The 15,726-nt window shown below is 38.1% G+C and overlaps 1 protein-coding gene across 1 annotated transcript in view; it reads right to left on the bottom strand.

The window, feature by feature from the left end:
- grid1a (glutamate receptor, ionotropic, delta 1a) overlaps positions 1-8,331 on the bottom strand; it is a 288,284-nt gene extending 279,953 nt beyond the window's left edge. Inside the window, exons 1-2 of the mRNA XM_028468034.1 lie at positions 7,846-8,331; positions 6,567-6,722 (exon numbers count right to left, since the gene is read on the bottom strand). Coding sequence (XP_028323835.1) covers positions 6,567-6,722; positions 7,846-7,927 — 238 coding nt within the window. The 5' untranslated portion in view covers positions 7,928-8,331. The remainder of the gene's footprint in view (positions 1-6,566; positions 6,723-7,845) is intronic.
- Between the last annotated feature and the right edge of the window lie 7,395 nt (positions 8,332-15,726).

Below are 15,726 nucleotides of genomic sequence, written 5' to 3'. Positions count from 1 at the left end.
CCATACACAAATACCAAAAGTTCATAATGCCACACACTACGTTCATTCATTTCATACATACAAAAAAAACACATTCATGAACCAGACACTACTCACTATTACAGTCTATACACTATTGCATGGGCTAATGTGAATGTCCATTCATATTAGAATCAGCAGTGAATGGACTAAAAGGGGTTAATCACGTCACCAATGATGTCATTTCAACATGGCGGCACACAGGGTAAAGTACTCCCAGTTTTAAAAGTTGAGAAAATGAATGTGGTGGAAAATAATGTGTTTTGTTAGGCATAGATCTTCTAATAAGGACATTTCAAAGGTTTTAGGCCACATTTGTAAAAACAGTGGAGGATCCCTTTAATAATTATTGAAATATGTTTCATAAAGCTTTCCCACATTTGACCAATTTAAAAACATAAATCTATTGGTATACTGACACAAAAAAGGCTCTGATGCCCACACCAAAAATATTAAAACTTATATTTTTATTGATTATGAAGCCTAACAAGGTAACTAATAGATGGGGAAAAAATCAGATGATAGATATTTGCTGTAGCGTATTTTACAGCTGATTTATGACCATTTATCATGAGATGCTAACAGAAAGCTAACACAAGAGGAAGGTTAACTTTTATTAGGTAATATACTGTTTTTCAAGTTCGGTAATTGGGATTAATTGTAATTGAACTTAAGTAAGTGAAAACGTAATTGTAACTGACTTTCTGAGGATAAAAATAACTGGAATGTAATTGTAATTGGAAAAAATGCTGGTAACTGTAAATGTAATTGAATTGTAATTGAACATGGACAATTGAAAACCTAATTGTAAATGAAAAACGTAATTGACCCAATCGCTGGTTCAGATTACAGATTAAAAAAAACTTGGAGGAAAGACATTTGTGCACTTGAGATTCTTCAAAGTCTATTGGCTTACACTGACACAAATAAATGGCTAAGAATTAAATCCTCCTTGATGTTACCTTGGCAGGTTGAAGAAGGAAATGGAGGGTCAGTGGTGGCGTGGAGTTAGAAACAGACCCATTGGGACGGAACACTCAACAAATTACTGCACATTAGAGGGGCAGGAAATTATTGCCCTTAACTGTGACCAGACGGCGGTTTTTATATCCACTTAGTTTCTAATGTGTTCTTTAGAACAAAAAGCTAACCTTGCGGGTCTACAGCCTGTGAAAAAAAGACAATGGTAATGTGCTATATTCTAAATATCAGTTCTACAGAGATCATGACCTCTTGTCCTTAACTCATGCATGTTGATGCGTTGGTGCTCATCGTATGATATTATCTTCCAGACGGCCGTCCTATTATTAGCTTCACAAGTTGTCAACCATGCAATTTCATCCCTGCATCAGTTTTGTTCAGACTTAATGTGATTTCAGTAGATAGTTAATGCACTTTTTATCCAAAGTTTTTCTCCACTGCCTGTTTGCGACACGTTTGCATGTTTGTGTGTCTGTCAGTGGCAGTATAGTGTGGAACACACACAAAGACAATCAGGCTGTTTTTCTCCTGATTTTCCTCGTTTCCGACCAAGGTTGACACCGGTCAGATTATATTGTGTTGTATAATATTATCTTATAGGACTGTCAGGTGGTCTGAGGTGTGTTAAGAGTGAATTTGTCTTGATAATCGACTGAGATTAAAGAATCATGAAAATGTAACCGTTCAATATTTACGACCAAAAACAGATGACTCATGACCCCATGATTTGTGACGTAGAAAGGAACATAGCCAATCATAGCTGACGGTGAAATGCAAAATGTTGTGTTCCAGATAACTCGGAACTTGGCTTTTCTGAGTTTAAAATTCCAATCTCATTAGTAGCTCGTCAAAATATCTCAAAAATGACCCTTACAATATTATAATTTTTTTTCCTCGAAATAATTCCAGCAAGTTAATTTTCTCTTCTTTTTGAATATGTTAAGGTTTAATTACTTTTTTCAGGAATTTTCCTTTGATCTCCTGACGTGTTTCGACTGTTGCTTTGATGTTTTCTTGACTTCTGCATAATAATTCCAGCAAGTTCAGTTTGTCTTCTTTTTGAATAATATTTTTATTTTTTATGAAGACAAAATGAACTTGCTGGAACCATTACGCGGAAATCGGGGAAACATCAAAGTGATCAGCAGACACCTCTGGAATAAAATTGTTTGAATAAATGAAACCTTAACATATTATTGTTTTCCCCGGAGCTCCGACTTCAGGTGGTGTTCAAAGTCACTTTTTCAAGTAGAGGGTTGGAAAATCTGTAACAGACTTACATAAATCATACTGGGTATTGGATTTAATGTAAGTCAGTTTAAAGAATCTAAGTATGTACTTGGTCCCACTCCTTTTTGAAAATGTATACTGAATTTGTGTTGAGAATCTTTCAGTTTTCTTTGCTTCTTATGCTATTCTGATTACGTACTTGTTTGAAAAAAATAACTTAATCTAATCTAAAAAGAGCTTTTTCATCTATCTTTTTTCTTTTGAAAACCAGGGGAATCATTCGTGGCTGCAAACTTCCAAGAGCACTTAAAATGATGATTAAAAAAAAAAAAAAATTTTAAATATTGCGATTGTAAGACAATCAGCACTTGTTTTAATTTAATCCTACATTGAATGTGACCCAGAAATTGTGTTTCATATTGTAGTCGCTCCCAAGCTATATTATGTCCATTATAACGATGTGCCAGGAACACGACAAAGTATCGTAGCTTATTTTCTCTGAAGCACACAATGGTGCCTTTTTTTTCATTGCTTTTTCCCTGTTTTCAAAAAATGGCACTCCATTTTCCTCTCAGAGTTTTTTCTGGCTGAAAGCATGTGAAAATCATAACTGACAGGCATCTAGACTTGTGAGACTCGCATTCAGGTGAACTTTTTCTCACTCCACCACCAGCAGTGAGGAAAAAAGTTGAAATCGCCCTCTTAATTCTTTGCCAAGCTTTGCTCAAGCCCATAAATAGAACATCTGCCAGTTGTGTGGACGCACGGTTGGTTGGTATATCCAGCCAGCCTTAAGGTGTCATCTTCACACAAAATGAGCGTGGGAGGACTTGACTGGATGAGTGTTTCCATGTGCAATGTGTTTGTGTGACATTCTCGTTAATAGATATTCCAGCAAGTGAAAGGACGAAGGGAAGCTAAATAAGGACAAACATGACACTGCAACTATTTCTCACTGGGACTGGCATCGCACGCCTTAAATCTCCCCCTCGTTTGTCCGCTCATGTGGTTATAATTAGTTTCCCATTTCCTCATTTATTTCCACTATCAGTTTTCCTTTTTATCCAAAAAAAGAAGGCATCCTTCACCTCTTATCTCGTCCTCATGCCTAACGCTCAGCTTCCTATTCCCTCTATACTCCTGCACACCCTCTCCGCATGCCATGGCAAGGTCCCGACAGCCACTCACAGTGGGGCGGCATTGAACGAAAGAGCAAAGCAAAAGGTTAACTTATCCCACTTGTCACTCAACACTTACCACCATCCAAACCCACCCACCCATTGATTGTCAAATCAACTGCTGCAGATTTCCCAAACCTTCCTTTGTGAAATCAAGAATCTCCCTTTATCACCCACATCTGTGAGTATTTGATTACCAGGAGCCAGGCTGTAAACAATGATTAAGGCCTGCTAAATAACACCCAATCAAGTCGACAAAGCCTAGATTGAAACAAATGTTCTCTTCTGAATCACTCTCAGTGAAGAGGCCTTTAAAACACGTGTCAAGCTCAAGGCCCAGGGGCCAAATCCCACCCTTTAGACCGGGGGCCCCCACTGTACCTGAAGGTGGTTGAACACAGACATTAACATTGGAGAACAGTCATGTGGAGACAGGGCCACCTATAAGGGGTAGCAAAGGGGAGAGCTTTTTGGGGCCCATCCATAAAATCAGCAAAATGATGGTCCGTTATTCTATGAATTTTGTGATAACCACATTTATTTATTTATTTATTTATTTATTCACTGTTATCCAGGAAGTTTATTACTATTTGGGCCATAGTCATCTAAAAGATGTAAATCCCTGTTTGAATCAGGAAAAAAATGGGTTAAAAGTTGTCAAAAATGGTAGAAAATGTGGTGAAATGGGATCAAAACCACTAAAACTGATTAAAAGTTCCAAATTAGAGTGGTCACAAACAGACAAAAAAAGTTTTAAAAAAGGTTCAAAATTTCAATATTTGAACAATTACTTTAAACTGGCAAAAAATGGGCATGACAAATCGTGAATGTGGTTAAATTGGCAAAAAAAATAATCGGTCAAAATATGCAGTATTATGTGGGAAAAGTGGTAGAAAGGGTTAATAAATGCAGAAAATATCTTGAAAGTGGTAAAAATGTGCAGAAAAGTTGTTAACATTTGATGGAGAAGATGCAGAAAAAGAGTAAAAATAAGCAAAAATGAAATTGTTCAGGTCTTGAAGGCATCTGGCGACCCTCTCCCAGTGTCGTGCAAGCCCCAAATGAGGTCCCGACCCCAAGGTTGAGAACCCCTGCTTTAGTGCACCAAATTGGCCCGCCGCATAAAGTTGGAATTACAAGAAACACTGAATCATTGTGTTAAAATACCAATATATTTCAAAATAAACAAAACACACTTTTCCCAAATTGAGTAAAAATTGGTCATAAACTCAAGTAAAGATTGGATATTGTCTGTAACTTCCATTATTTTACATATATTTATGGAGCAGAAAAATGTTAAAATTGTTAATTTTCTCGCCTAATATTTGTGGCTAACTTGAAATTAAACTGGTCCGCATTTTGGCCATTGAACTGAAATATGTTTGACACCCCTAGCTTCAAAACAAACACTTTTATGGCTGTGCAGAGGAACAACCTACTGCACTGTCATATGTGACCTTTGTTGAGATAATAAGTAAGAATGTTGGTATTAACTTTTATCTTTGTTGTTTGAATCACTGGTTTGATTGCTCCATGCTTCAAAATAATGTACGATCCACTCGTCTAATTACACAGTGTTTGCATCTCAACCATCAGCAGTTAATAAATTCACCAAGTCATGCATGTCCTTAATCTTTGTTTTCATCTCATCCCCATAGCAGTAGCATTAGCAGCAGCAGCTGACAAATCTCTGTGTTCCACGTTTACTCACAGAGCAAACCCCTCTGCTTCATGTGAACCTCTGCAGAAATTAGGTTTATTAAAGCAAAGTGAATTTGAATAGTGGTTATGCATGACATTGTTAAAGACCACAGCTATACGACATGGGATAATTATAGCAAAAAAAAAGCAAGATATATTATCATCTTTCTGTGTTTGTCAGGAGCACTATGAATAGCAATGAGTCATCAAGGCCCTTTTGTGCATCTGGGGGACAAAAGTACAGGCTGGTAAGTAATGCAGGGGACATAAACAGGCTTTGAAGGTCCCTAAAAACCTATTAAAGTCTTAATGATTCATTTTACCACTAGAATCTTTAATCACTTTTCTGCTGTCAGCGGTGTGTGGAATGTCTTTTAAAACATAACCTTGGATGAAATGTGTCCATTGCAAGAAATAGATGTACTGTATGTGCACAAAAACCTCAAAGCAAGAAATCCTGAGGTAGCAGCAAACTGTTGACAACGTGCACATTAGCATAGGCTCACTTGTGGTCAGGGGTGGACCGGGCATCATCCTGGTGGGCCTTTCAACCAAAGTGTGCCGGTCCCGTTGGCTGTGTTTTTTTGTTTTTGTTTTTTTTGACGAGCAAGTGGTAGGTAAAGTGGCTAAAACTGGTCAAAAATTTTGCCAAAACGTGGCATGAAAAGAGTGAAAAGTGACAAAAATGGGGGAAAAAATGGGCAAAAGGTAGCTTAAATGTGCCGAATGTGGCAAACAGTAGTGAAATAGTGCAAAAATATGGAACAAAAGAGCCTAAATGTAAAAAGGAAACAAGTGGTATATATTGGGCAAAAGGTTGCTTATTTGGATGAATAGTGGCAAGAATCAAATGACAAAAATAGTATAAAAGTGTCAAAAAGAACTTGCAAAAATATTGATTGGCCAAATTAAGCTAAAGTCTGAAAAAAAGTGTCAAAACTTTTTGAAAAGGGTTAAAAATTGGATAAATTAGGTTTCAAAATGACCGAAAAAAAATATAAGACATAAAGAGCCATATGTTGAGCATTACTGACTTAATAATGGCTTCCACGTGGTGTCCACCAGGGCTGAACTTTTGTCCCAGTCCATCCCTGCTTGTGGTGCATATGATTTGAAAGCAAAAGAGGGAAAATGCCTACGTATAAGAGGAGACCTGGTGCTTGAATTAAAATCCAACATTTCTGGTGATTTATCTCATGCATAGTATGTCATATTCACCTGCTGTGCTCTAACTCAATGCTTCCACCTAGCTTTTCAAGTACAGATGACACCTCGCTTTGTAAAATAAATAAAGAAAGGAGCTAAAGTGCTTTGCAGGGGGTACCACACATGTAGACAATTGGTGGCTCCACGTGTCATCACCACCAACGTGTCCACTGACACCACACCATCTTAAAAACTTGTCCAGCAAAGGATATATACTGGTATACCACTTGGTTTTGGGATGCCTGGGCTTACCTTCCTGCACTGCCTGGAAAGGGTTGTTGGGCTCGATGAGTTTCACTGAGTGGGTGATTTTCTCACTCTGCAGAATGTCATCGTTCAGACTCAGGTCTGAGATGGCGAGCTGGAAAATCTCGTTGTCGCGCTCTGCGTTCTCCTCGAATATGGCACCTGTTGAGTAAAGACATGCAGTCATTTGAAGTGCACTAATCTGTGACTGACAAATGGAGAATGAGTCCTTGACTCTCCTACGGAATAAAAGGAGCTTAAAGCTAAAATTAGTCGTTGTGCGGCATGTCTCTTTATTGAAGCCATGGAGAGCAAAATGTGTTTAGGATGAACATGTACTTTTGGATTTAAAAAAGGAACAAATTCTTAGCTAATACTGTATGAATGTGTAGGATTTACAGGCCTGACATTTAAATCTGTGTGTGGAAATCATTGGCACATCTCTCACACAAGATGTGGTGTAATAAAACCAGTGTTAAAATTGGGGTACCCCTCACAAGCCAGTGTCATTTGGCTGTAACTGGTCACCTGCTACTGAACAGCCACTATTTAGAGTGACATTGACATTTTTCTGACATTAAAGGGACAGTCATTGCAAGGTGTGACGTGACTGAGCAAGGGGGGAAAAAAGGAAGAACACACAAATCAAGCTCTGAGGACCTGTAGCCTAGACCAAAAACCAACGTTTAAGGACACGTTTGAAGATTTTCCAAAGCATGAAGTGACTTGAGGCTATCGGATTATTCTTCAGCACCGGTTTGAAGTTGGAGCACAAAGGGACTCCTGTGCGTTTTTGCATCACAGAAACTCATCTGACACCCCCTCCTCCGTCTTAGTATTGACATTGCAGTCACGTTCTGGTGAAAGTTGAGGTTTGTCGGGTAGTAAAGAGGCTGCCTGCACTAAACAAAAAAAAAGGCCTCAGTCATTTACTGAAAGGACTTTAATGAACCTCATTAGGTTAAATCAAATAGGGCTTTAAAAAGGGTGAGTGCTGCGGACAGGATGGAGAGGTTAAAAGGAGCCACTTTGACTCAGAAATAGATAATAGTGATGGATGGTGATCGCAGAAAGCCCACGTAGGATGGTCAGAAACGTTGTCGAACTTTTTTCCAGAGTCATTGTGTTACTTAAACACAAGATGCCAAAGCTGAATAGACTATTTATCCCGCCCTCTCACTAAAAAAAAAAACCCTTGATCAAAGCAACAGAGCAATAGGCTGAGCTTTTTATTCCTGCACCTGCCATAACATGATTTTTTTTTTTTTTTCCCCCTTCCTCTTACCGATGTGTATGATTGAATCCGCTTTCGCCAAATTGCTTTGCAGTATCCACAGGGAAAGGCAAATCAGCGGCAGCAACTCCATCTCAGGGTTGGAGTGAAGCGGCTCATCCAAGCTTCTCCTCTGTCCAGTACTGTCCACACGGAGCGTCCAAAAGATGACGAAGAAGAGGAGGATGTGGAAGAAGAAGGAGTAAAAACCAAAATCCAATCCTCAACCTTCAAGACTCCTCCTCACAGCATTTTTTTTTTCCTCTTTGTATTTAAACCAACCAAACAAGACGAGCGCATGAGGACCAGGGCGCATGAAGACACAGAGGAGGAACCGACCGATGGATGGATGGATGGATGGACGGATGGATGTAGACCCGGTGCTGGTGGTAAAGAGGCTGTGGCACTGCGCACCGAAGCCTGTGAGAGAAAGAAAGTCAGCCGGCGGCGCCTCTCTCTCACTCTCGCCCCTCTCTCCCTCCCTGCGCTCCCGCGTCTACAGCGAGGAAAGCAGCGCAAAATGCGGAGGAGGGACACCCCTCCAATCCAACTACACACGGACACACTCACACCCACACACAACGCGCACACACACACTTCAGGTTCTGTCTCAGTCACGTGACTGCAGAGACTTCACGACTCGCCTGCTTGTCCCGTCAAACCGGGTAGAAATGATTTGGACTGACCGGAGAAAGACGCACGGAGCGCACCTGTAACTAAAGGAACGACTGGAGATAGGAATAAATAGACTAGAAGACAAAAGGCTTTAAAGTCTACGCCACGGGTGAATAGTTTGCAGAAGTCCTCCTCCGTGGTGGTGGTGGATGGGTGAGGCGGTGAGGCAGTGGCAGCAGTCGGGGCCGCGGACACCAATCTTCCGCTCGGCTGATGGATGAGGAGCCACAGGCTGCGGATGGAAACAGCTGGATGGAGATTCCCTATCACAGTTATTATGTGTCCTACAGGTTGGCACGGTCGATGGATTTAGTTTGTTTTTGTTTCGTTTTGTTTTTTTTTTTTCTTTATTGTTTTTTAATCACAGGATCGCGCTATTAGTGCCGGAGCTCGCGGGGCTACAGTGAATTACTGTTTAGTTGCATGATGATGATAATCCTGCGATGCGCGCCTTTGCTGGAGGAAAACCAAATAATGGTTGCGTGGTATAAAAAGGATGCCGTGGATGATCTAGATGGGCTTGATCTTACAATTAAAGGATATTTCTCGTGTTTATAGAAAAAAAAACGGAGATGTCTTTTAATTGTTTGGTTACGTCTGTCGCGTCACAGACCGCAGAGGAAGAAACTTTCAGCACCACAAGAAGCGGACAGCTCCCTGGAGACAGACAACTGCACACATCTCTCCATACACTATGTTTATAAAAAATAATGATTCATATGTTCTTTATTATGTGCTTTTTCATACAAAATGTGAACTTTTAATTAGTTAATTAATAGAAGTTTTTGTAAAATAACACACTGCCCCTACTGGCCTCTTACTGATACTGCAAAACACACCCTTTGGGACCACGCACTGTTGAAAATAAATTGGGGGAAAAATACATCAACATAGGGATGGGACAATATTTGAACTTAATGGGACGATATACGATACTGGGCTCACGGTAACGATACGGGAGGATAGTTTTGGAAAGAGAATAAAGAAAAAAAATGCAGTTTAAAGAATAACAATTATTTTATTTGACTGTATGTATGATGTTTTGAACTCAAGTGAATATAAAATAATCAATAGCATAAATAAAAATAAAAAAAAACAGAAATAGAAAAAAAAAAGTGCCAATTCATGTCAGTCTAAAATTAAAACAAAATCATGTCATGTCATTAAAAAAAAATCCTATCTGTGAATGAACTTTGCATAACAAGTGTTTTAAAATGGAACAGTCGTCACAGGCCAGATTTAAGATGAACTTGTCTACATTATCAATCCAATGCAATTCAACTTTATTTATATAGCGCAAATTACAACAGTCATCTCAAAGCGCTTAACAAAAAAAAAATAGAGTCCATAGTAAGAAAGAAAGAACCCAACAAGATCCACATGAACAAGCATTTAGCAACAGTGAGAAGAAAAAACTTCCCCTTTTTTATAGGAAGAAATCTCCAGCGGAACCAGGTTCAGAGGTGGCAGACATCCGCTTCGACTGGTTGGGTTAGTGAACAGAAGGACAAACAGAATAGGATAGACTTTCCATCTGAGTGTCCCAGACAGCAAGGATGGAAAGGTTTGTGTTAAAATCCACTTAAAATATTGCAATACCAATTGTACCATTGCCGATATAGCTTGTGACTTTTAATCAATATATTAAATGAATTTAATTCATTGTAATTAATATCTTGTCCCACAATGTATCACTCCATCCTTATCTCAAATGTATTTACAGTGTTTCTCAAATGGGGTACGTGTATCCCTAGGGGTACGCAATGGCGCTACGAGGGGTACGTGAGAGATTGAGTGGAAAATTAAAAAAAATGGTATTTTAACACATGAATGCTTAGTTGAAAACTGATAATCATAATATTGATGATGAAAATGATCATAATTAGAACATAACTGAAAATACAAGAGTTTAGTCCAAAACCAGGATGACCGGAAATGATGAAAAACTACAAAATCAATCCGTTCAGGAGGCACTAAATACTGTTTCATTCTACTTATTTACAAAGTTAGATTATTTGAAATCTGTATTGTAATGCAGTCATTGCATCATTATGTTTAACAGTTGTTTTTTCATAGTTTTCCAAGCAAAAAGTTGTACTTGGACAAAGCGAGTACATGGATTCAGAAAAAAGGGGGTTCAGTACATGAGCCAAAAAAAAGTTTGAGAACAACTGAGGGAGGTACCTTGGGGTTTCACATGAATATTTATAAATATGCTCAGAATTCTGTGTCTACATAAACCATCACTGAGGATCAGCAAGCAGGAACCATGCCCGAAACAGGCAGGGATTGATACATCGGATACTGGAGTTTTATTGTTTTTTGTTCGACTGACCAGCTAATACAGCTTAGAATGCTGGGATAACACTGGTTTCTGTCATGATTCAAACCACAGTTGTGAAAGTTGCTGCACTTTTTGTGTTGATAACTGACGTGTATCAAAATTGAAGCACAAAAGCCTCGAGTCAGAACAAATCTTTGTCCAGCTTTTGGCCTCAGAAACAATCCAGAAATATCAACCTTGAGTTTTGGGCTCGCAGCTGGCAGGCATTGAAAACACCATCAAATATTCATCACACGCAAAGAGAGGGAAATAAATCTCCTAATTTCTTGAATATGTGGAGCAATATGTTATTCAGATTTCATCAATAAAGAATTTGCAGTCACAGTCATCTCAAAGAGGTTTCAAATGTCTTTCTCTGTGTTTCCTAATTTTTGGATAGAAATACGCTCCTGTCTTTTACTCGATTTTTAGTGAAACTGTAAAACATAGTGTTTGTTTAAGACCATAAATAATGCAGGCAACTTGGCAAAACAGTGTGCAATAAAACCATGTGTACAGTGCTGGTTCAAATCCAATATGGTCCCTTGAGCAAGGCCCTTAACCCTGACTGCTTCCCAGGCACTGCACTGTGGCTTCCCAAAGCTCCTCTGGGATGGGTTAAAGAGGAGAAACCACATACATGACAGTAAAAAAGTGAATTATCATATTACTATGGCTCTATTATCTGGGCTTTCATGGTAAGGATGCCTTTTTTTTTTTTTTTTTACAACAAACAATACATCACAAAACAAAGAGGTGGTTTTCAGATGACGGTTTAAGTGTACGTAAGTGGACAGATGGGCATATTGTAAAACCTGTGAATTATAAACCATCTATTTGCAGAACTGTGCTTGTATTCTTTACATACAGAATAGGAAACAAATGGAACAAGCAATGCTCTAAAGCAGTGGCTCCCAAACAGGGATAGAGGAGCACATAGAAAGGGGTACTTGGAAAGATTGAACAATTAATTAAAAAAAATAATAGTTCATTTTAGGCTATTTTATGGACAAATTCACCACAAACTATCAGTACTGTTGCTCAATAAAATATTATATTTTCTTGCAATTTGTTGAAACAAGATTCTTTTATATCGTATAGGCCATTTTATCATAGGAGACATTAATTTGCTACATCTTACAAAGGAGACTGTATTCACTTACTGCTGAAGTAATCATATAAAAGTTGCATTATTTAAGAAAATAAATAAATAATTTGTATTATATGTCTTAAGGAACCAATATTTAAGACACCGTTAGGGATTTGGGAGAGCCCCTTGTTCCACAAATGAAAAATCATGTAAAATTATGGAGAGGGTAGTTCAGGGGCTGCGATGGACTGGCGCCCTGTCCAGGGTGCACCCCCGCCTTGTGCCCAGTGTGAGCCGGAGATAGGCACCGGCAGACCCTGTGACCCTGAAATAGGACAAAGTGGGTCTGAAAATGGATGGGTGGATAGGTAAGGGGTGCACATGATTTGACAAAAATGCAAAGTGGGAACACGAGACAAAAAAAATATTGGGAACCACTGCTCTATAGAAGAAGTAAGCCAGTTATATACAACTTACAAATGTCAAGAAAAAAAAAAGCCAGAAAATACAGTTTTAGAATGCCAAGGTAGCCTTTAAAATACATTATTTATTTATTTTTGTCTGTGTTCATTACAGATGTATCACAAGTTATTCCAAAAACACACCCCTGCTAACCATCACAGCTACATTAGCGGGTCGGCAGCACTGAAGGTGGAACTCCATTGTTACGCAAACATATGTCATTAATGTTTATAGCTGTATGAGTAATGAAGTGAGAAGCGAGACAGGCTTTAGCACTTTTCCTACTGTGTAAAACCTGAAAATAAAATTAGATGGGGAGAGAGAGAAAGAAAGAGACTCAGGTTCAGAAATATCCAGAAATAACAAGAAGCTATTGGCCATCAATAAACGACTCCCACCGGTGGCCTTTTTATGAGCGCTCTCTATTTTTTGAACAGACGAGTTTCCATTGATCCTAAATAACATACATTTAAAGCAAAAAGCCTTTGGGGCGAATGTATATAGCTCATTATTTGCTTTCTATAAAATAACATATTTGCACACAAGTCCCTGAGTTCATTCTGATGAGACACGTCACTGGGCTTTATCTCAAATATTTTTCCTATGCATGGCTGGAGGGCATCACACAGCGCTGCTGGTAAAATTAATTATTTTTATAGCGTATTGCAACCCTTATGTGCGTGTGTGCATGTGTGTGTGTGGCACTCATACTATTTCCTTCTAAACTCTTTCAATCCACAATAAATTATCTGTGCTTACCAAGTATAGCCTTTGTTTGTGTCTTCTTGGAAATTGAGCTAATAATTCATCAGTAGAGGGTTTTGTTGAATAGCGTGTTCCATGCAATAGCGCTTTATTAACCTTTAAAACCTCCTTTGTCAATATTTGTAGTTTATCAACAAGTAGCAGTACACAGATAATAATCATTAACCTTGAGGATTAAGATGAGTTTCCTAATAAAATAAATTCATTCTGCTAATACAAAGGTTCTTAACCTTGGGGTAAGGGCCCCATATGGGGTCGTGAGACAGTGAAAGGGGGTCGCCAGATGCCACGAAGAAACTAAGATTTTATTTATTTTTAACCAATTTGAGCCCATTTTTGCTCATTTTTACCATTTTTCTGGAACTTCACATAACTTGCCATAATTGAACCTAGTTTCATCACTTTTTCTTGCCATATTTTTGCTCCTTTTAATGCATTTATGCTACATTACTTCCATTTCTGCCACTTCGTCATCAAATTTCAATTTCAATTGTCAAATTTCAATTTCAATTGTCAAATTTCAATTTCAATTGTCAAATTTCAATTTCAATTGTCAAATTTCAATTTCAATTGTCAAATTTCAATGCTTCAATGCAATTCCACCACTATTTCCACCTAATGTTGCATATGCATATGCATTGTCACTTTCTTTAAACCTCTTTTCACCATATTTCATGCTTTTTTTTTCTTTTTTTTGTTTGTTGCCTATTTAACCACATTCACGGTTTGTCATGCCCATTATTTGCCAGTTTAAACTAATTGTTCCTTCTATAGTAATTTTTCCAATATTGACACTTTGAACCATTTTTATTACATTTTCTGTTCATTTTTGGCCACTCTAATTTGCAACTTTAAACCAATTTCTGTGGTTTTTAAAATCCCATTTCATCACCTTTCCCACTATTTTGGTCACTTTTAACCTATTTTATTTCTGATTAAAACAATGATTTACATCTTAAAGATGACTATATACTATGGTGCATATAATAAACTTCCTGGATAACAGTGGATATTATTCAGATAGATAAATAAATGTGGTTATCACAGAGTCAAAGAACAATGAACCACAATTTTGCTGACTTTAGGAATGCGGGCCCAAAATTTTTTATTCCGCCTTATAGATGACCCTGTCTCCACATGACTGTTCATGTCTGTGCTCAACCACCTTCAGGAAACCACTGTGTTAATACACAGTTTCAACCTACTTACACATGTTTTTAACATCAACAACAGCAAAAGCATCCAAATGTAACCTCTTGCACCAACATGAATGAGGATTAAGCCTGAAACAAGTTGGAAATTTGTTCATGTCAAGCAGAAATGTGTGAGGAATAGCAATACGTGTCTGCAGCACTAGAGGTGAACAAGCAGAGCTCCCTTCCAAATACACAGCCCGAGGTAACATTATAGATTAATCATGTTATGGGAGAATAAGCACAACCTCTATCTCAGACTCAGAATTTCAATGAGTGAATTGTTGACCGTCTAGTGAGATTTTCACTTTTTTTTTGTTGTAACACTGCAACAAACATATATAATGTATAAATGTATACATGATTTCATTGGGAAAAGGCCTTAAATCATGGACATTTCAAAGCATGGGAAATGAAAGTTGATCGATATGGCGCTTATGTCAGGGACTTTGTCGGTTTCCACCACCACTGTTTTTGACTGGTGTAACTTTTCAAGCAGTGAAATAACTCAGCCTTGCTTAGGCATGCAGCTTTCCAATATGATATCGCCCATAAATTTATAGCTTTTTGCTTGCAAGGTCAAGACTTGCTTTAAATGCATTCTGTTAGTTTATATGTTTCCAAAGTACACCAAGCCCTTGAGGTCCCGGTTCAATACTGCTCAATTTGCACAAACCATCTTTTCTGAATTTGTAGTTGGCACCAAACCCTTGAAAGATGTAAGATGGTTTTTGCTATTGTTGTTGTTGTTTTATCTGATTGTAATTTCATGAAACATAATTAAGATTTCAAAAGACAGAACCCATCCAACTTCTGACTGCATGCCCCAACATTCTGTCAGTACACACTGAGGTGTGTAATAATAAAGTAAATGTACTTCATTCCTATACTCAAGTTTCCCAGGGACCCTGAATGTATATCGGGAGCACGTTAATTTAAAAGACCATAACCCCTCTAATATTTGCTCTGTAGGAGAAATTCCACCAGTTTCTGAAAGTTAAGAAGTTGTTTTTTTGCTTTTTTTATCATAATTTTTAATTTACTTACGGCTGTTTTGCTTCTTTTTTATGTATACTGTGAAAAATACTTGATTTTTACTTGTATTTTTGATACTTCAGTATTTTTTTTCACAAAATACTTTTGATACTGAAAGGTCCCATGTCATGATATTTTTCACCCATTTTCATTAGTTTTAGGAACCCCAAAAACATAGTGTTTGAGGTTTATTTTCCCAAACTCGCCTGTTTTCCAGAGTTTTAGCCTCTGAAAAGTCACTTTCTGAGCAACTCTACACAAACAGGCTGATTTGCGGCCTGCTTATGCATATTCATGAGTGGGCGTGTCTATAGACGGGACAATGACTTCCTCCTCCACGCACGGTCACG

The sequence above is a fragment of the Gouania willdenowi genome, chromosome 15, assembly GCF_900634775.1.
Source record: "Gouania willdenowi chromosome 15, fGouWil2.1, whole genome shotgun sequence".
Taxonomy (NCBI): Eukaryota; Metazoa; Chordata; class Actinopteri; order Blenniiformes; family Gobiesocidae; genus Gouania; species Gouania willdenowi.
The sequence above is the reverse complement of the archived record's forward strand: the minus strand, read 5'-3'. Positions and strand labels throughout refer to the sequence as shown.